At 58.3% G+C, this 19,120-nt stretch overlaps 2 protein-coding genes across 2 annotated transcripts; one reads left to right on the top strand and one right to left on the bottom strand.

The window, feature by feature from the left end:
• Positions 1 to 2,192: 2,192 nt before the first annotated feature.
• LMOD3 (leiomodin 3) lies at positions 2,193 to 6,488 on the top strand (the record flags this gene model as incomplete). Its single annotated transcript, XM_080718219.1, has 3 exons — positions 2,193 to 2,480; positions 3,373 to 4,794; positions 6,345 to 6,488. The coding sequence occupies 3 exons, from the start codon at positions 2,193 to 2,195 to the stop codon at positions 6,486 to 6,488; spliced, it is 1,854 nt and encodes a 617-aa protein (XP_080574345.1).
• Positions 6,489 to 8,795: 2,307 nt separating this feature from the next.
• On the bottom strand, positions 8,796 to 16,866 carry ARL6IP5 (ARF like GTPase 6 interacting protein 5; the record flags this gene model as incomplete). Its single annotated transcript, XM_080718155.1, has 3 exons — positions 8,796 to 9,415; positions 10,221 to 10,438; positions 16,691 to 16,866. The coding sequence occupies 3 exons, from the start codon at positions 16,864 to 16,866 to the stop codon at positions 9,243 to 9,245; spliced, it is 567 nt and encodes a 188-aa protein (XP_080574281.1). The 3' UTR covers positions 8,796 to 9,242.
• Positions 16,867 to 19,120: the final 2,254 nt, after the last annotated feature.

Genomic DNA, 19,120 nt, shown 5'->3' with positions numbered 1-19,120 from the left:
CTGCACCGGGCCGAGCGTCCCCTGAACACACGCACGTTCTCCCGCCTGGGTATCTGGGGCCCGGGGCCGGCGCTCCCCGCTCTCGGGCCTCTGGGAGGCTGGCCTCCTGGCCCTGGGCGGGGGAGAGGCGATACCGGGGAAGCAGGGACTCCCTGTCCCCTCTGCCGTGGCAGAGACGACCGTGTCCGACAGCGGGAGCCTCCTGGGGCCTCTTCAGAGGGGAACTGGCGCCCACCAGCCCCAGGCACCCGCACCGGCCCCCGGCCAGTTTTCTGTTTGTTTTGTGTTTGTACTGAGGTTGAACCCGGGGGCCATTCCATCTCCAAGTCACGCCCCCAACACTTTTGCTTTCTTGGTTTTGAACCGAGGTCCCTCTCGGTTGCTGAGGGCCTCACTAAGTTGCTGAGTCTGGCCTTGAACCTGCCGTCCTCCCGTCTCAGCCTCCCGAGTCCTGGGAGGACGGGCCTGCGCCCCCGCGCTCACATGCAGAATTATTTCAGCGCTATGCGGGTTGCCGGTTCATGTAATTCAGTTAGTTACCAAACGCTGGAGGCCGGCCTCGGCAACTGAGAGGAACCCTCCCTCAGCAATTCAGTGAGACCCTGTTCAAAAAAAAAAAAAAAAGGAAGAAAGAAAAAGAAAAAGAAGGGGACACTATGCCCTGACCTCTGCTCCCCCGCTCACCCCGACGCCGAGCCTCTCACTAGGATCACAAGCGCGCCCGCCCGCGGGACGCACGGCCGGCGACTCGGCAGCGGGAAGCCCGGCTACAGTGCCTCGGCTGTTTTGGACGCTGACGGGTTATTTTGAGTTCAGGCGGCTTAAAGGATGCGTAAGCGGACACTCGGGTGCCTGGCCAGCTGCTCGCCACTGCGGGCGAGGGCCTCCGCGCGCGTCCTGGCGGGGCGGGACGGCGTTATCATGATCACTGTTACGATTAGTACTTGTATTTGGAACTGGTGATTGAACTCAAGCGCGTGCGACCCCCGACCTACATCCCCAGCCCAATCTTACCTATTTCTTTTGAGACAAGGTCTTGCTAAATTGCCAAGGGCCTCGCTGTCCGCCAACCTGCGAACCTCCCGTCCCAGCCTCCCGAGCACCGGGATTACGAGCGTGCGCCACCGTGACTAGCTTATTTTTAACATTTTCAAAAGTCAACTCACTAAGTTGCCGAGACTGTCCGCAAACCTGTGATCCTCTGATGTCAGCCTCCCAAGTACTGGGATTACAGGTCTGCAGCACCATGCCCGGCCCAAATTATTATTATTATTATTATTATTATTATTATTTGTGGCACTGGGGATGGAACCCAGGGGCGTTCGACCTCCGAGCTCCACCCCCAGCCCTATTTTCTATTCTTTATTCTGAAGCAGGGTCTCGCTGAGTTGCAGAGGGCCTCACTAAGTAGCTGAGGCTGGCCGCGAACCGCGATCCTCCTGTCCCGGCCTCCCGAGTGCTGGGATGACAGGCGTGCCCACACGCCCGGCCACGGGCCTTTCTATTTTTTTTTTTTTTCTCCCGAAACAAGGTCTCCCTAGGTCACCGAGGTCCTTCCTGGTAGACTCCTCCCTCCGAGTGGACGCTGAAGTGCGTGCCGTCCCCAGCTGGTACTGAATGGGCCGCGTCCCACACCGCGGCTCAGCTTACGGGGCCGCGGCGGCCCTGGCTCTGCTCCCTGGGGCTCGGCTTGCACCTGCGTGTGGCTTCTTCGGGTAGGGAGACGGGGCTCCCCGGGGGAGCCGGGCGGTGGAGTTGGCGGTGGACGGGCACGGAACAAGTGTGTGTTTTTATTCGTGCAGGGCTCGTGCGGCCCGGCCCCTCGCTAGGGAAGGGGAGCAGCTGTCCCGACATGTCAGATGGGTTTGCACAGCTGACTCACGGGGCCAAAAGAGGAATGGCGTGTTAGCTCCGTAACCCGGCGCCGTGCAGCCAGGCCCTGCTTAATATAGACCGGGCTGAGCTCGGCCGTGCCCGCTCCGAGCTGCTCACAAACGCCGCGGAGGTGCCGGGCAGGGCAGAAAAGCCCCCGGGGGGCTCACCCGGGACGCCCCTCGCCGGGGACGCCGTCTCCTGGGGTTTGGGGTTTCCTGCTTTCTTCCTGAAACATCATCTCTGATCAATTCTCCTGCGCTAGTCCAATAGGAGTGGAGAGAAAATTACTACCGCTATTACTGCTAATAATAATAATCATGTCGGAGCCCCGCCGGACTTCAGACCCAGAGGAGCTCGGGGAGACGGAGGAAGACGCCATCTTGGCCAACTTGTCCCCGGAGGAGCTCGAGGAGCTGCAGTCGGCGATGGACGTCATGGCCCCGGACCCGCGCCTGCCCGTGGGCATGATCCAGAAAGACCAGACGGACAAGCCGCCCACCGGGGGCTTCGACCACAGGTCCCTGGTCGACTACATGTATTGGCAGAAGGCGTCCCGGCGCATGATGGAGGACGAGCGGGTCCCCGTCACCTTCGTGCAGTCTGAGGTACTGGCCGTGGCCGTGGCGTGGGGCCGCCGGCCAGGGGCTCACGGCCCCGGGCTGATTTTGGGGGGAAGGCGCATCTGGGTTATATCAGAACGCACAGGAGGTTTCGGAAACACAGGCCGTGGCTGGAAGGGAAACGTGGGGGCTTCTTGTCAGTATCTCTGTTTCTGCCTGGCCGTCTGGTCTACCGTATAGGAAAACCTGCAGGCTGCGCCCTTGGCTCTGCCGCCACGCACAGCCCAGAGACCGTGCTTCTGAGCTCTTTGGAGATGATGATGTGATAATTATAATAATTATTAGCCGGGCGTGGTGGGCGCACACTTGTCATCCCAGCACTCGGGAGGCTGAGACCGGAGGATCGCGGTTCGCGGCCGGCCTCGTCTACTTAGGCCCTCTGCAACTCAGTGAGACCCGGTTTCAAAATAAAGAATAAAAAATAGGGCAGGGGGTGGAGCTCGGAGGTCGAACGCCCCTGGGTTCCATCCCCAGGAAAACACACACACACAGACACTCACACACACACATTAGTAAGGGCAATAAAGAAATAATTGTGAGACCAAGAACTGTTGAATACAAAGCTCCTCTTCAGCTACATTATGAAACAAAGACTTCAATGTATTTATTTTTTTTTTATTTTTTTTTTTTTTTTGCGGGTCTGGGGATGGAACCCAGGGGCATTCGGCCTCCAAGCTACACCCCCAGCCCTATTTTTTATTCTTTATTTTGAAACAGGGTCCCACTGAGTTGCAGAGGGCCTCACTAAGTAGCTGAGGCTGGCCGCGAACCGCGATCCTCCGGTCTCAGCCTCCCGAGTGCTGGGATGACACGCGTGCCCACCGCGCCCGGCTCATTTCTCCCTATTCCTTCTAACGGACGCGACCCTCTCTTTTAGAACGAGACTCAAGAGCATCAACAGGAGAGACAGAAAGGCCATCACAGCGCATCCCAGTTTTTGCGCCAGAAACTCAATGTTGAGCTGGCTGCTCGCCGCACGGAACCCAGAGACGGCGGCCGTGAGGGGCCAGAAAGAGACGGGGGCGCAGAAGATGATGGGGATGGCGAGGAAGAAGAAGAGGAGGAGGAGGAGGACGAGGACGAGGAGGAGGAAGAGGAGGAGGACGAGGAGGAGGAGGAGGAGGAGGACAAGGAGGAGGAGGGAGAAGACAAAGGTGATGAGACGGAGAAGTCCCCGAGAGAAGAAGACGGCAAATCGAAGGGACAGACCCGAAATGGCTGCCCACGGCTAACCGGGAACACACGGGAGGAGCCGAGCGCCGGGGCCGAGGCCCCGGGACAGGGCGAGAAGAAGGTGTCCAAGCTGGACCCCAAGAAGCTGGCTCTGGACACGAGTTTCCTGCAGCTCAGCGCCCGGCCGTCGGGGAACCCGACGGACCTGGACGCCAGCCTGCGGCGGCTGCGGCAGAACGACCCGGCCCTGCAGGAGCTCAACCTCAACAACGTGGAGAACATCCCGCGGGACCTGCTGCTGGACTTCGTGGCCGCCCTGGCCAAGAACAAGCACGTGCGGGCCGTGAGCCTGGCCAACGTGGGCGCCGACGACGCCGTGGCCTTCGCGCTGGCCAACATGCTCCGGGAGAACCGCAGTGTGGCCTCGCTCAACGTGGAGTCCAACTGCATCTCGGGCAAGGGCGTGGTGGCCATCGTGCGCTGCCTGCAGTTCAACGAGACGCTCACGGAGCTGCGCTTCCACAACCAGAGGCGGCTGCTGGGCCACCAGGCCGAGACGGAGGTCGCCCGGCTGCTCAAGGCCAACCACACCCTCCTCAAGCTGGGCTACCACTTCGAGCTCCCGGGGCCCCGCATGGCGCTCACCACCCTGCTCACCAGGAACCAGGACCGGCGGCGCCAGCGGCGGCAGGAGGAGCAGCGCCGGCGGCAGCGGCAGGAGCAGCGGCAGATCATCGCCCTGCTGGAGAACGGGCTGGGGCTGGCCCCCGGCATGTGGGAGAAGCTGGGGGGCCCCCTGCCCGAGCCCGGGCTGCAGGCCTTCCTGCAGGCCCCCGCCCTGGGCCCCGCCGTGGCCCGCAGGCCCCAGGAAGCCCCCGGGCAGCACCCCCAGCCCCAGGCCGCCCCCGGCTCCTCCCCGTCCATCCAGGGGGTGAAACTAAAGCGGGTCCAGCGCAAGTCCCGCATGCCGGAGGACAGGCAGCCCCCCGAGAAAGCCAACCTCAAGGACGTCATCAGGACCCTCAAGCCCGTGCCCAGGAACCGGCCGCCGCCCCTGGTGGAGATCACGCCCCGGGACCAGCTCCTGAATGACATCCGCCACAGCAACGTGGCCTACCTGAAGCCCGTGAGTCAGTCGGGGGACCCAGGGAGGCTGGGAGGGCCGGACTCGCCGGGGAGCCCGTCTCCGCGGCCCCTAAGGACGCACGCACACCCCGAGGTGGCTGGGACCTCGGGGTGGTGTCCCAGCCACCTGGTGACACCTGGTTTCCAAATAAAGAATAAAAAATAGGGCAGGGGGTGTGGCTCGGAGGTCGAATGCCCCTGGGTCCATTCCCCAGACCCGCAAAAAAAATAAAATAAAATAAAAGCAAAATAGAGAATAAAAAATTGGAGTGGGGGTGGAGCTCGGAGGTAGAATGCCCCTGGGTTCCATCACCAGACCCACCCCCCCCAAAAAAATAATTAAATAAATAAATAAAAAGAAAAGGCCAAAGAGAAATGGTTCTGTGAACCAGCGCTCTAACTCTGAACTATACCCCCAGACCATTTTTTAAATTATTATTATTATTTTTTTTGGACGGTACTGGGGTTCCTTCTACCAGGCTACACTCCCAGACACCTATTTTATTTTTTTATTTGGAAACAGGGTCTCTTAAGCCAGCGCGGCTGGCTTCGAACCCGCGCGATCCTCCTGTCTCCGCCTCCCCAGCGCGGGGATGACGAGCGTGCGCCACCGCGCCCGGCTAAATTCTTTTATTTTGAAACAGGGACTCACTGGGTGGCTGAGGGTGTCACTACTTTGCTGAGGCTGGCCTGGAACCCGCGATCCTCCCGTCTCGGCCTCCCAAGCGCTAGGACGGCAGGTATGCGCCCCCTGCCCGGGTAGAAGGGTTGGATTTTAGCGAGAAGGAGGGAATATGTCTGCTTAGCATTTCCTTTCCAAATAGCGAACCCGTGGTCATCTGGTAGCTCCTTCCTCTACACCCCGGCGAGCTCACCTGACCGCGGGCTTGTGTCGGAAACGCTCGATTTATCATGCTGAGCCGGGACACGTTTTGCTTTGTAAAACGTTATTTGGAGGTGGGCCTGATGGCACACACCCCAGTCCTTGGGAGGCGGAGACGGGAGAGTCATAGTTTTGAGGCCGGCCTCAACAGTGAAGCGACACCCTCAGCGACGTAGTGGGATCTTCTTTCAAACTACAAAATAAAGTCGGGCCGGGCGTGGTGGCGCACGCTTGTCATCCCCGCGCTTGGGAGGCGGAGACAGAAGGATCGCGCGGGTTCGAAGCCAGCCGCGCCCTGGCTTAGGAGACCCTGTTTCCAAATAAAAAATGTAAAAATAGGTCTGGGAGTGTAGCCCGGAGGTAGAAGGGCTTCCAGGAACCCCAGTACCACCAAATAATAATAATAATAATAATAATAATAATAATAATAATAATAAATAAAAATAAATAAATAAAACTTTAAAAATATAAAAAAATAAAGAATAAAGTCGGATGGGAATGTAGCTCAGCCGGAGATTGCCCCTGAGGTCGGTCCTCAGCCCCCCACTCACCAAAACACGCACGCGCACACGCACGCACACTCACTTTTGCCGGAAAGCTCTTGGAGTTCTGGGATTCACCGTGCCCTCTTCTGCCAATGCTTGAATCACAGGTTCCGCCGCCCAAAGAACTGGCCTGAGAGGCGGCAGAAGCCAATGGAAGCGGGAAAGGAAGGCGCCGGGGTGGAGGCAGCAGCCCTCTGGGCGCGGCGCCCGCACCGAGGCCGACCCGCAGCCTCCTCTGCCACCATCCGCTTCCGGCGACTCGGGTGAGATGTACATTTGTGCTTCCAGAGCAGAGGGTAAACGTTTTTTGGGGTTTTTTTGTTTGTTTGTTTGTGTTTTTTTTTTGGTGAACATTTGCTTTCTCCTGTTAAATAACAATAAACGTGACCTAAGTGTTGCTTACTCATTCATTTTTTTGTTTATTTCCTGACTGTGGTGCTGCGGGTTGAGCCCAGGGGGGCTTTTCCGCTGGAGAAACCCAGCCCTTTTTATATTTTTATTTTTCAAACTTGAAACAGGATCTCACCAAGCCGCTGAGGCCGGCCTCGAACCTGCGGTCCTCCTGTCTCAGCCCCGCGAGGCCACCACGCCCGGCCTTCACGCGAGCTCATGACTCCGCGGGCTCCCAGGGACTTTCTTCCCGCCCTGTCTGCCCTCCACGCACATCCCCGCCCCGCCACCTCCCTCGAGCGACTCGGCCAGGCTGTCTCAAAATTAAAAGGGCTGGCCGGGCGTGGTGGCGCACGCCTGTCATCCCAGCGCTTGGGCGGTGGAGACGGGAGGGTCGCGCAGGTTCAAAGCCAGCCTCAGCTACTTAGTGAGGCCCTCAGCAACTTAGTGAGACCCTGTTTCCAAATAAAATATAAAATAGGTCTGGGAGTGTAGCCCGGAGGTAGAAAAGCCCCTGGGTTCCATTCCTGGTACCACAAAATAAATAAGTAAATAAAGAAATACTGGCACTGTACCTGTGATGCCGGGGTCATACGCGCCAATGCCGCCCCCTGGTGGGCACATCCGGTGCGACAGCCCTCGGTCACCTGCCCAGGTCACCAGGTGCGCAGAATTTGAGATCCCAAAACATCAGAAGTGACCTGAGCCTGGGACTCAGGACACCGAGCTTTAGGACCCTTTGCTCTGCTTGGCATGAGTTACGGGCACCTGCCTGCCTTCTCCTTTTTTCTTTTCTTTTTTTTTTTTTCTTTTTTGTGTGGAATTGAACCCAGGGCTTTATAAGTTTAACCTCCACCCCGTCAACCCTTTCATTTTTATATTTATTTATTTATTTATTTATTTATTTATTTTTATTTATTTATGGGTCTGGGGATGGAACCCTGGGGCATTTGACCTCCCAGCTACACCCCCCTGCCCTATATTTTAGTCTTTGTTTTGAAACAGGGTCTCACTGAGTTACAGAGGGCCTCGCTAAGTAGCTGAGGCTGTCCAAGAACGGTGCTCCTCTGGTCTCGGCCTCCCAAATGCTGGGGTTGCAAGCGTGGGCCACCACGCCCAGCTTCTTTATTTATTTTTATTTTTAAAAGAGGGTCTCATTAACTTGCCGAGGGTCTCATTAAGTCGCTGAAGCTGGTCTTAAACCTGCCATCCTCCTGTCTTGGACCCAGGACTTACAGAGTCATGGGTGGTAAATAACAGGCTGAGCCAGCCGAGACAGAAGGGTTTTACTGGGACAAGCCTTATACATTGTTGGGCCGACAAGCTTTGAGAAAGGAATGTGGTGTTTCTATTTCCTGAGCTAATCTACCGTGTCTAGAGGTGGCCAGACTTCAGTGTTCCCGCTTTCAATCAAGTAAGTGAAAAGAGAGCCCGCAGCTGGTAACTTTATTTTCTGTCCCTTAAGTTTTTCTAGAAAAGGTGCCTGTGGGCCGGCAGGATAGAACAAGAACTGCAGTGAGTCCCGCCCACCTACCAGGACCCTGTTTCCAAATAAGACGCGCAACCCAGCTGCGGGTGGAACTTGAAGGTAGAATGCTTTGGGGTTCAATGTCCAGTACCACCCACACACACAAAAATATAAAATAAAATTCCTAGCAGCTGCTAAGGCCGGTGATCTCTCTAGTGGTTGAGGGCTTTTGGCTTGGCCATCCAGAGACGCTTCGGAAACTTCCAGAGGATCAGCTCTGACGTCTTCTTGGTGCCCCTAAGGAATCGAGGAAATGCCCTCCTTTTTATTTTTTCTCTCTCTCTCTCTTTCTTTCTTTCTCTCTCTTTTTCTTTCTTTCTTTCTTTCTTTCTTTCTTTCTTTCTTTCTTCCCCCCCCCCTCTTTTTTGTACTGGGGACTTAACCCACAGACGTGCTACCTCTCAGGTCCACTCCCAGCCCTATTTTATCTTTGATTTTGAAACAAGGTCTCACTAAGTTGCTGAGGCTGGCCTTAAATCTGAGACCCTGCTTCAGGATAAAGAATCAAAAGAGAAAAATCGGGCTGGGGGTGTAGCTCGGAGGTAAGATACCCCTGGGTTCCATCCCCAGCACAAAACAAGACAAGAACAACTATCACAATGGAAAACGTTATCTGGAACACCTTTTTTTATTTTTTTTTTCTCATTACAACACCAAAAAAAAAATGTGCACTCTAAACAGAACTCAAGTTTGTCTTTATTTTGCTCGTTTTTTTTTTTTTAAACAAGAATAATACAGGTTACATAGCAGAGCCTCCCTAAGAAGACCACGGTGTGTAAGTTGGCAACAAACGCCTCTCGGTGGGGAAAAAACCAAACCAACCATGGCTAGCATTTCAAAAACTTACAAAACCTTTAACAAAACATCCTAAACGTCTGTCTTTATATTCGTAAAAACAAAGTATAAACAACGGGCTTATCCTTTTTTTCCTAACTGCACGTCTAATGGGGGAAAGAGAGAGAGAGAGAGAGAGAGAGAGAGAGAGAGAGAGAGGGGCCATCTTTCTTTTCAAAGACTAAAAGGCCCGTGGCTCCGGGCGGCCCGGCGCTGCCCACCGCGCTCGCACGCCGGCCCGGTGGCTCTCTCTCGGGCCGCCCGTCGGCCTACTCCTTCACCTTGCTGATGTAGTCGGTGAGCTTGCCGAAGCCCTCCTCCTGCTGCTCCAGGGCGTCCAGGACGATGCCCATGGGCGTCCTCTTCAGCCCGATGCCCTCCAGCTTGTTCTCCATCTTGTTCTTGAGGTTTCGGAGCCTCAGGGACGCGTGGACGAACATCACTGCGAGGGAGGCCGCGGTGAGCACTGGAGAGGGAGTCCTCTGCGGCCCTCTCCTCGCTCTCGCCGACAGCCTCTCGCGGACCCCGGAGGTTCCTCGGACTCTCCCCCCTCCTCCCACCCGCCTCCCTTCCTTCACCCACTGGGGCGTGAACCCAGGGACTGGGCTATGCCTGCGAACGACACCCCCGGCCGCGTTTTATTTTTTAAATTTGAAGCGCGGTCTCGCTAAATGGTTGAGGCTGGCCTCGACCCCGCGTCTTCCCATTTCAGCCTGCTTTTGCGGCGCTGGGGATGGAGCCCAGGGGCGTTCTACCTCCGGGTGAGCCCCCCACCCCCAGGCCCTGTTTGTTGTTCTCTATTTTGAAACAGGGTCTAGCTGAGTCGCGGGCGGCCGCGCTCGGTAGCCGAGGCCGGTGCACGCACAGCGGAGAAAGCGCCTCGCTCTTTTCGGCAGGCTCTGAGCGCTTGACGTGTGTTTTGGGGTCCTCGTTCTTAAAGACTTGGCCATCTGTGGGCAGGGACTGCGACCGTCTGAGGTGGTACCAAGTAAGTGGTCTACTGCTTTTATTTTCTTTTTCTGATCATGGAGATCAAATCCAGGGACAGTCTACATCCGAACTGCACTCCCACCATTCTTATTTTTTTTTTAAACTTGGAAACAGGGTCTCACTAAGGTGCTGAGGGCCTCACTAAGGTGCTGAGGCTGGCTGCAAACCTGCGATCCTGTTTCGGCTTCCCAAGGACTGGATTTTTTTTTTTTTTTTTTTTTTTTAATGCTGTAAGAAGAAAACCGAGGTCCACTTACGCAGCAAAGGGAAGGTGATTCCGAACACAAAGACCATGACGCCCCCGAACATGGAGATGAGGAAGTAGCTGGCCAGCATGACGGCCATCACGAAGGTGGTGGGGTACTGCTTCTTTACCCGGCGCAGGACGTCCTTATTGTGGGCCGCCCACACGAACGCCGTGAACACCAGTACCACCACGATTCCGCCCAGGACCATGTTGAAGGGGCTGAGGAACCTGCAGCGGGGAGACGGGCGGGTGGACGGTCAGCCGGGCGCGGGAGGCGCTGACCAGCGCAGCTCCGCCGCCACGTCCAAGCCGGCCGCCCTGGGAGGGGCGCCCACCCTTCTTTTTTTTTTTTTTTTGGTACTTGGGATTGAACCCAGGGGCTTTCTACCTCCGAGCTTCACCCCCAGCCCCATTTTTTATTCTTTATTTTGAAACAGGGTCTCAGTAAGTTGCCGAGGGCCTCACTAAGTAGCTGAGGCTGGCTTCGAACCTGTGTGACCCTCCTGTCTCAGCCACCCAAGCGCGGGGATGACAAGCGCGCGCCACCACGCCATGACTTTGACCTAGGGCCCACCCTTTCTCTCTCCCTCTCTCTCTCTCTCTCTTTAAAAAAATTTTAATGGTAGTGGGGATTGAACCCAGGGGCATTCTACTTCTGAGCTATACTCCCAGCCTTATTTTATGTTTTATTTTGAAACAGGGTCTCACTAAATTACAAAGCGCCTCACTAAGTCACTGAGGCTGGCCTCTCCTGCCTCAGCCTCCTGAGTACTGGGATCGCAGGTGTGTGTCACTACACCCACGTTTCTGAGCTTTGCTTTACAACAGAGACCAAAATCCACACACGCACACACACACACACACACACACACACACACACCCTAAACTGGACGGTTAACGTCTAAGGAAACTCGTTGGTCTAAAAGCCGGGATTGGCGTCAAGTCAGAGGTGGCCGGCTGGTCGCCAATCCCCGGAGGCCTCCGACTCCTTCTCTGAAGCAGGCAGCGTGTCTTAAGATTCCCGCCAAGCTTTCTCCGTTTCCCTCTGCACAAGTGAAACGCACATTTAGCTGAAGGTCTAAATAAAGTCCCTGGACAAAGGACAGAGGGGGAGCCGGCCCGACTGGAGCGGGCCCACGCTGTTGCACCTGTCCCCGCCGCTCCCAAGCCGGCGGCGGCGGAGCGGAGCACGGACTCGGGTGGACCCGGGTGGACCCGCTCCAGCTCCCAGCTCGCCGCCAGCCGCCAGCTATAATTAGAAGCGGGCTGGGGAAAACGACCACGCTACTCAGACAGACAGAGGAGAAGGGATTTTGTCTTCTGATTAGGTGCGGCTCCGTCCTGAGCCGGGCAAGGCGCCCCCAAAGCCGGGACAACACCCGAGCTTGGCTTCGCGCTGTGGCGAGCGCAGGTCTGGGAAGCGGTCCTGGCCAGAGACGCTCGGCCATCGGCTGGGCCGTGAGTCCCGCCGGTCAGGACAAGCCCCGAGGAGGCTTCGGGACGAACTGCCATAAATACCCTGGCCCTGCTTCCCGTGGACAGCTGGCGCTGGGCGCTGCCGGCTGGAGGTTCACTTACTGGTGAAGGCGAGGGAGGGAGGGAGGGCCGTCCGGGGCCCAGCCGTGCCAGCCACGGTCGCTCGAGATGTTTCGGTCATGGGGGTGAAAAGGGGCACATATAGGTTACCCCATTCCGAAAACACCTTTAGTCCTGTTCTGAAATAGCGGGAAGCTGCAGTGGAATCGTTCAAGGCTGTGGCACGAGGTTCAGCTCCTGTCACCAACTGTTGGCAGAACTTTTTACTTTTGTACTGGGGATGCAACTCAGGGACATTTTACCTCTGAGCTACACCCATCCTATTTTACTTGTGTGCGCACGTGTGCACGTGCGAGAGAGACAGACAGACAGACAGAGACAGACCAGGGATTGAACCCAGAGGCATTTTACCCCTGAGGTAAACCCCCGGCCCTTTTTATTTTTCTTAAACATTTACATTTTTTAATTATTTATTTTTTGTGTGGTACTAGGGGTGGAGCCCAGGGGCTTTCTACCTCTGGCCTACACTCCCAGACCTATTTCTACTGTACTTGGAAACGGGGCCTCACTGAGTGGCAGAGGGCCTCGGTCAGTAGCCGAGGCTGGCCGTGAGCCCAGATCCTCCCGTCTCGGCCTCCCGGATGCTGGGGTGACGGGCGTGCGGCCCACGCCCGGCTTTCCGCTTCATCTTGCTTATAATCAGCGGAGGGATCCCCGGAGTCGCTCAGCCCAGGCCGTGCAGGTGGCCGCCCGCCGGCCAGGCCAGCCAGGGCCGTGTGGGCAGCTGCTCTGCGCCCGAGCTCCAGCTTTCTACGCCCGGAGGCTATTTTGGAAGTGTGGTGGCCGAGGAGGCGTCTGACTCATCAGCAAAGGAGCCGGAGGCCGAGTGTGCGTGTGTGAGTGTGTGTGAGTGTGCGCGTGAGTGTGCGCGTGGGTGGCTCCAACCTCTTCTCGGGGATCCCGTCTCTGAGCCCTTTCCCAGCCAGGCCCCTCCCTGCAGACACGCGCACCCACCGCTCTCCCGCGTGCCCTCGCTCTCCCGCGTGCCCTCGCTCACTCAGTAAAAGCAGGATTCTGTTCTCCGTTTTTCTTCCTTTTTTTGAGGGGGACTGAACCCAGGGACGTTCTACCTTGAGCAATGCCCTCAGCCCAGTATGTTTTGATTGATTTGTTCATTTTGTGGTACTGGGGGTTCAACCAGGGGCATTCTACCTCACACCTACCCCCCACCCTGGCCCGAAGTTTTATTCTTTGCTTTGAAGCAGGGTCTCACTAAGTGGCGGAGGGCCCCACTGAGTAGCTGAGGCTGGCCTCCAACCTGAGGTCCTCCTGTCTCAGCCTCACCAGCTGCGACGAACCCTTTGGGGCAGTTTTCACTGCGGTCGATCCGGGAAGAAGGGGACGAGCTCCCATGGGTCAGAACCGCGGAAGCGCACCAGGAAGAGGTCTGTTTCCAAGCTTTCTTCCCGAGTGCTCCGAGGAGAGCTGGTGAGAGGGACTGCCCCGTCTTTTCAGGGCCAGGGGGACCCAGCGTGGACCAATGCTCAGGAGTTAGTGACATGGGAGGCCCTTGATGGACGGACGGACGGACAAAGGTATGTATATACAAATGGATGGATGGAAGGATGGATGGATAGATGGATGAATGGATGGATGGATGGATGGATGGATGAATTGATGGGTAGATGGATGGATGGATGGACGGATAGATGGATGGACTTGGCATGCAGAACCCTCAATAAATTTGGGTTTTTAAAAATTAATTATAAAGAAAGGAAAGAAAAACTGGTAGGAAAAAAAAAACCCTATAGAATGGGTGTTTTTAGATGCATAAAGTTTAGATACCAGGCCGGGCGTGGTGGGCACGCTTGTAATCCCCACGCTTGGGAGGCGGAGGCAGGAGGATCGAAGCCAGCCTCGGCTACTTAGTGAGACCCTGTTTCCAAATAAAATGCAAAAATAGGTCTGGGAGTGCAGCCCTGAGGTAGAAAAGCCCCTGGGTTCCACCCCGGTACCAAAAAAAAAAAAAAAAAAAAAAAATTTAGACACCAAACTTTTACTGGAGTAGAAATAAAGTTCACATTTTACACGCACGTAGTTTTCAAAGCAACTTTTTACTACTGCCCTACATCTTTTGTAAGTTTTCAAAAAATAAGAATAAAACAACCCCATGGGTATTTTTCTATTTTTTTTTTAAATGTCACTGACAATCAACATTTCCCTTTTTTGGTGGTAATGCTGGGATTGAGCCCAGGGCATTCCACCTCTGAGCTATACCCCTGGCCCTTTTTATTGTTTTGATTTTGAAACAGGGTCTCTAGGTTGCTGAGGCTGGCCTTGAACCTGCCGCCCTCCTGTCTCCACCTCCCAGGACTGAACGGGTCTTGTTTGAAGAGGGGAATGAGGAGAGTCCACTCCGGCCCTGGGGCAGCCCGGCGCGGATCTCCATGAAGTCACGGGGCTGGCCCTGGCTCTCACAGGGAAAAAAAAATAATAATCCTATCAGGTCAGCAAGGCTGCCTGACCTGTGTCTGGTCTGGGCAGCGCACCGCTGTGGAAAAGAAGAGCCTTTTCCTGTAATGTGATCAGGTTGGGCCGACGCTCGCCCTGCCCTGCTCTGAGTTTTTGGAGAAACCAGCCCTGAGCTAGACCAGCAGACGGCGCCCGAGACACACGCCAAACCTACCTGCTGGGCCTCTTTGTTTTGGGTGTTGAGCTGGGGACTGAACGGGGGGGGGGGGGGGGGGGGGGCCCGGGGGCATCTAGTTGGAGCCACAGGGGTCGAGCCGTGTGTGTGTGTGTGTGTGTGTGTGTGTGTGTGTGTGTGTGAGAGAGTGACTGTCCTATAGTTCTGGGGGTTGCACTCAGGGGCATTTGACCTCCACGCTACACCCCGAGCCCTTTTTTGTCTGGCTTTGAAACAGAGTCTCACTAGGCTGTGTAGAGTCTAAGTTGCAGAGGGCGGCCTTGAACCTGCGACCCTCCCGTCTCAGCCTGCCAGATACTGGCACGGCAGGCCAGGGTGTTTCGTTTGAAGGGACGTCGTCTCTGCTGAGGGCTGGCCCCGACCTGACCGCGGCTCCCAGGCGGCCAGGGCCTCGTCGGTCCCGCACTTGCTCAGGGGGGCCGCCCCGCCCTGTCTCTTCCTCGGCTGGGTCTGTCTGTCTTTCTCTCTCCTCTCCCTCTCTCTCCTCTTTCTTTCCCCTTTCCACTTCTCCACCATCACCACGTGTCCCTGGCCAGCACTCAAGTGTGACTCACCTTGCTGTGCTCTGCGCTTGGCCGGGCCGGGCCTGGCAGAGGGCGGCTCAGTAAGGAGCCAAGTGGCAGCTGCAGCACCGCCCCGGCCCCCGCAGGTGCCATGTCCTCCCTTTTCTCCCAAGCTGGCCGGCTCTCTCCCCTGGGTGACTGCTCTCAGGCAGAAATCTCAGGCGCGGTTTCTGTTTACTAATTTATTTTGTGCGTGTGGTACAGGGGACTGAACCCAGTGGCGTCCTACCTCTGAGCTACACCCCTAACGTTCTTTTTTTTTTTGCTTTGGAAGCGAGGTCCCGCTAAGCGGCTGAGGCTGGCCTCAAACTTGTGATCCCCCTGCCTCAGCCTCCCGAGGCTTGGGATCCCAAGAGCACGCCACCACGCCCAGCCAGGGGCTTTTTAAAGAGCAAGTCGGTGCTTGCATTAAAGGTGTGTGGATGGGTTTTCCTTTCGAGATAATTGGTAGGACCGAGACCGCAAAAGTGGGAGCATTTTTTTAAAGGGTGGACTGCAGTCGCACACCTGTCCTCCCAGTCCGTGGGAGGCTGAGGCAGGAGGCTCACAGGTTGGAGGCCAGGCTCAGCTATGTAGTAAGCCTCTCAAAAAACCCAGTGAGACCCTGATTTAATAGAAATGAGCCGGGCGTGGTGGCGCACACTTGTAACCCCAGTACTTGGGAGTACTACGGTTCGAGGCCAGCCTCAGCTACTTAGTGAGGCCCTCTGCAACTCGGTGAGACCGTTTCCAAATTAAGAATAAAAAATAGGGCTGGGGGTGGAGCGCGGAGGTAGAATGCCCCTGGGTTCCGTCCCCAGACCCACAAAAATAAATAAATAGAAATAAATACTTAAGAGGTCTGGGGACAGAGCTGGGAGGTCACAGAGTGAACCCTGGGGCCCATCCCCAGCGTGGGAAGTTGCAGGGTAGATTACAAGGCCGTCTGTGGAGAAGCAGGTCTCGGGGTGTGCGTGCCCCCCCCCCGTTTCTGTGCAGTTCCACAGTCCCTAGGCTGAGAACGCCCACCGTCCTAGGCCACGGCGCACAGCACAGCTTTGATTTTTAGCACACTCCCAAGGCCGGGGGGCCGCGGAGAGGAGCCCAGTCCTGTGCCCTGTGCGGGAGCCAAAGGACTTCCCCGGCCTGAGGTCGGAAGCGCTGCCTCCCTCTCCTGGGCCCCACGCCCAGCCCGGCCCTTGCACGGAAGCTCACAGCCTGTCCCGAGAGCCGGGGCCCCTTGGGGCTGTGGACAGCCAGCCCTGCACCCCGGGCGGCCTCCAGAGAGAGCGTGGCAGGTGGCCGGGGTCCCCGCTGAGCTGGAGACGGGGAGGCTGACTACGGCCCCAACAGGGCGGGCACCCGGGGTGGCCAGGCCCGAGAGCTGGGTCTCCTCGGAGCCCCGGACGGCCTGGGCGGGCCCGCGGCTCCTCTGATCCTGCCAGCCGGGGTCCCCTCGGAGCCCCTCCGCCGAGCCCTGAGCTGGTGGCCGGTGGCCCGGCCTCCTGCTAACCAGGGTCCCCTCGCAGCCGTGGGCGCCCCGGGCCCGGCCTCCCCGACCGACCGCAGAGAGCGACGGCCTGGTGGCCGGCCGAGAGCCGGGGTCCCCTCGGCGCCGCGGCCAGGGGACCGGGCCTCCGCGGTCTCTGCTGACCACGGTCCCCCTGCCGCTCGGCCCCCGCCCTGGCCACTCACCCCACGACGGAGATCACCATGCCGGCCACCACCAGGTAGTTGGTCTGGTAGTAGAGCAGGTTGCTCACCACGCGGTTGTTCCATTTCGAGATGTCCCTGAAGTCCGGCCGCGCGAAGCGGTCGGAGCCGGGGAAGAAGTCGTCCCAGGCGCGCAGCGGGGCGACGCTCACGTCCATCCCGGCGGCTGTGCCCTGGGCCCTGGCCGCCGCCCGGAGCCGCAGGGCGGGGGCGACAGAGCGAGCGCAGGTGGCGGCGGCTCTGTGGTTGGCGGCGCCGCAGGCTGGGGAGCTGGAGCGGGCGGGCGGCGCTGCCGAGGGCCGGGGGCGGGCCGCGGCCGGCCTGCTCACCCCCTCCCTGAGCCTTCCACTTGGCAGTGCGACGGTTCTCTGCCTGGGAGAAGGAAGAAAGAGAAGAAGAAAAGACAAAAGGAAAGACCAGACGTGCGGCTGTGTCTCAGCCCAGTGGACCCGAGGCGAGGCGGGCGTCTCGCCAACCTCTCCCGGCCTCCCAGATGCTGGCATTACAAGTGTGCGCCACCGCACACTTCTTCCTTTTTTTATTTTGAAACAAGGTCTTGCTAAGTCGCCGAGGGTCTCGCCAACTTGCTGAGGCTGGCCTTCAACCTGGGATCCTTCCGCCTCAGCCTCCCCCAGGCTAGGATTACAAGCCTGTCCAGCTGTTGCTTACATCTTGAGGAACTCATTTGGTTTTCCAGGCAGAAACGTGGAGTCCAGACCCGGATGCTTTTTTAGTTTTATTGCGGGGTTTGGAGAAATGGTTCACCAAGGGAGCACAGGATCTTAGTGAGCAGATGAGCCCGGGGGGCGGTGGCGCACCCTGTCCTCCCAGGTCTGGGGAGGCTGAGACAGGAGGATCACGGGTTCCAGGACAGCCTCAGCAACTTCTCCAGGGCCTCGGGAACCTAGCCCGTCCTTGTTTCAAAACAGCAACAGCAGTGATGAGGACAATAACATGAACAACGAGAGCGGGGCCCACGGTTTCTCGCTGTTGCCGTTTTAGCGTGGCGACGCGTGGGTAGATAGGACAGGGGGGCGCCGAGAAGGTTCCCTACAGGACCAGCAGACCCTCGGGCGCGCAGAGGCGCTCTGGAAACCCACGGGAGGCAGGCGAGGGGGGAGATGCAGCCCTGCCCTGCCCTCCAGGACGCTCCCGAGTAGAGGGCCACTGAGGCCTGGCCCCGGGAGCTCCAGGCACTCACCAGCGCCAGGCCACTCGCAGATCAGGGCGGGCGAGGGACGGGGCGACTCGGCCAGGATGTGGGCAGCTGGGTGGACGGGCTCCACCCGGGCCAGGGCCGGCTGGGGTGCGTGGCCCCCGGTGCTCACACGGGAGAAATCCCGAGCCCCGGGACGCCGGGTCTCCAACCTTTGCCTGGCAATTACTCAGAGCCGCGTGACCCAGGGCATGTCGTGGACGATCTGATTGACCACGGCCCAGGCAGCTGATAACAGGAAACCCCTGCTCGCCGGGTCACTTGATCTCACAGGGGTCCAGCTCGGCGAGGATGGGCGGATGAAGCTGTCTGCGTTTAAATCTGTTTTTACCCTTTTTTTTTTTTTTTTTGGTGTTGGTCCTGGGGATGGAACTCGGGGGGGACTCGACCTCAGAGCTACACCCCAGCCCTTTTTCTGTTTTGTTTTGATCTTGCCGAGTTGCTGACGGTCCTGCTAAGGCGCTGAGGCTGGGCTCAAACCTGCAGTCCTCCCGTCACAGCCTCCCCGGGGCCCGGGGCTGCGCCGCCACGCCAGGCCGCTCCACGCGGGCCCAGGGCGGAACACGCGCTCGATGACACGGAGCGCAGAAGAGTTTTGGAGCCCGGGGGCGGCGCTGCCAATCGGCGCGCGCAGGCCCCGCCCCGCGGCCCCGCCCTCCCGGCGGCTCTCCTCCCCATTGGTCCCGTCGTCCCTCTAGCCACGCCCACAGGCCCCGCCCGCGCCGCTCACCCTCCCCATCTCGCTCCCTCAGGCCCCACTTCCCTCGAGGCCTCGCGTCCCCATAGACTCCGCCCCCACTCCCCTGCTCTCCTCTCATCCTGCCCTTTCTGACCTCCACGCACGCCCCGCCCCTCGCGCCACGCCTTCCGGCAGGCCCCGCCCCGCCGTGGCCACGCCCCCAGCCTCCTCTCCTCCCGCAGACCCAGAGCCCGCCCCTCCTCCCGGCCCCGCCCCTCGCCCCTCCTCTCCGGCCCCGCCCCTCCCCAGCCCCTCCCTCGTCCCGCGGCCCTGGCACTCCTCCGGCCCCTCAACTCCCTGTAGGAACGCCGCGCCCGCACTGGGCCTCGCTCCTTCCCCGGCCCCTTCCCGCCCAGCAGGCTCTGGCTTCTCTACCCCTCCCTGGAGGGCCCGCCCTCCGCCTGCTCCTAGGCCGGCCCTCCCTCGGCCACGCCCCTTCCCGACCCTCTCTCCGCCC

The sequence above is a fragment of the Muscardinus avellanarius genome (genome assembly GCF_963383645.1).
Source record: "Muscardinus avellanarius genome assembly, chromosome: 22".
In the NCBI taxonomy this organism is placed as follows: domain Eukaryota; kingdom Metazoa; phylum Chordata; class Mammalia; order Rodentia; family Gliridae; genus Muscardinus; species Muscardinus avellanarius.
Note: the sequence above shows the minus strand (reverse complement) of the source record. Positions and strands in the feature narration are given on the sequence as shown.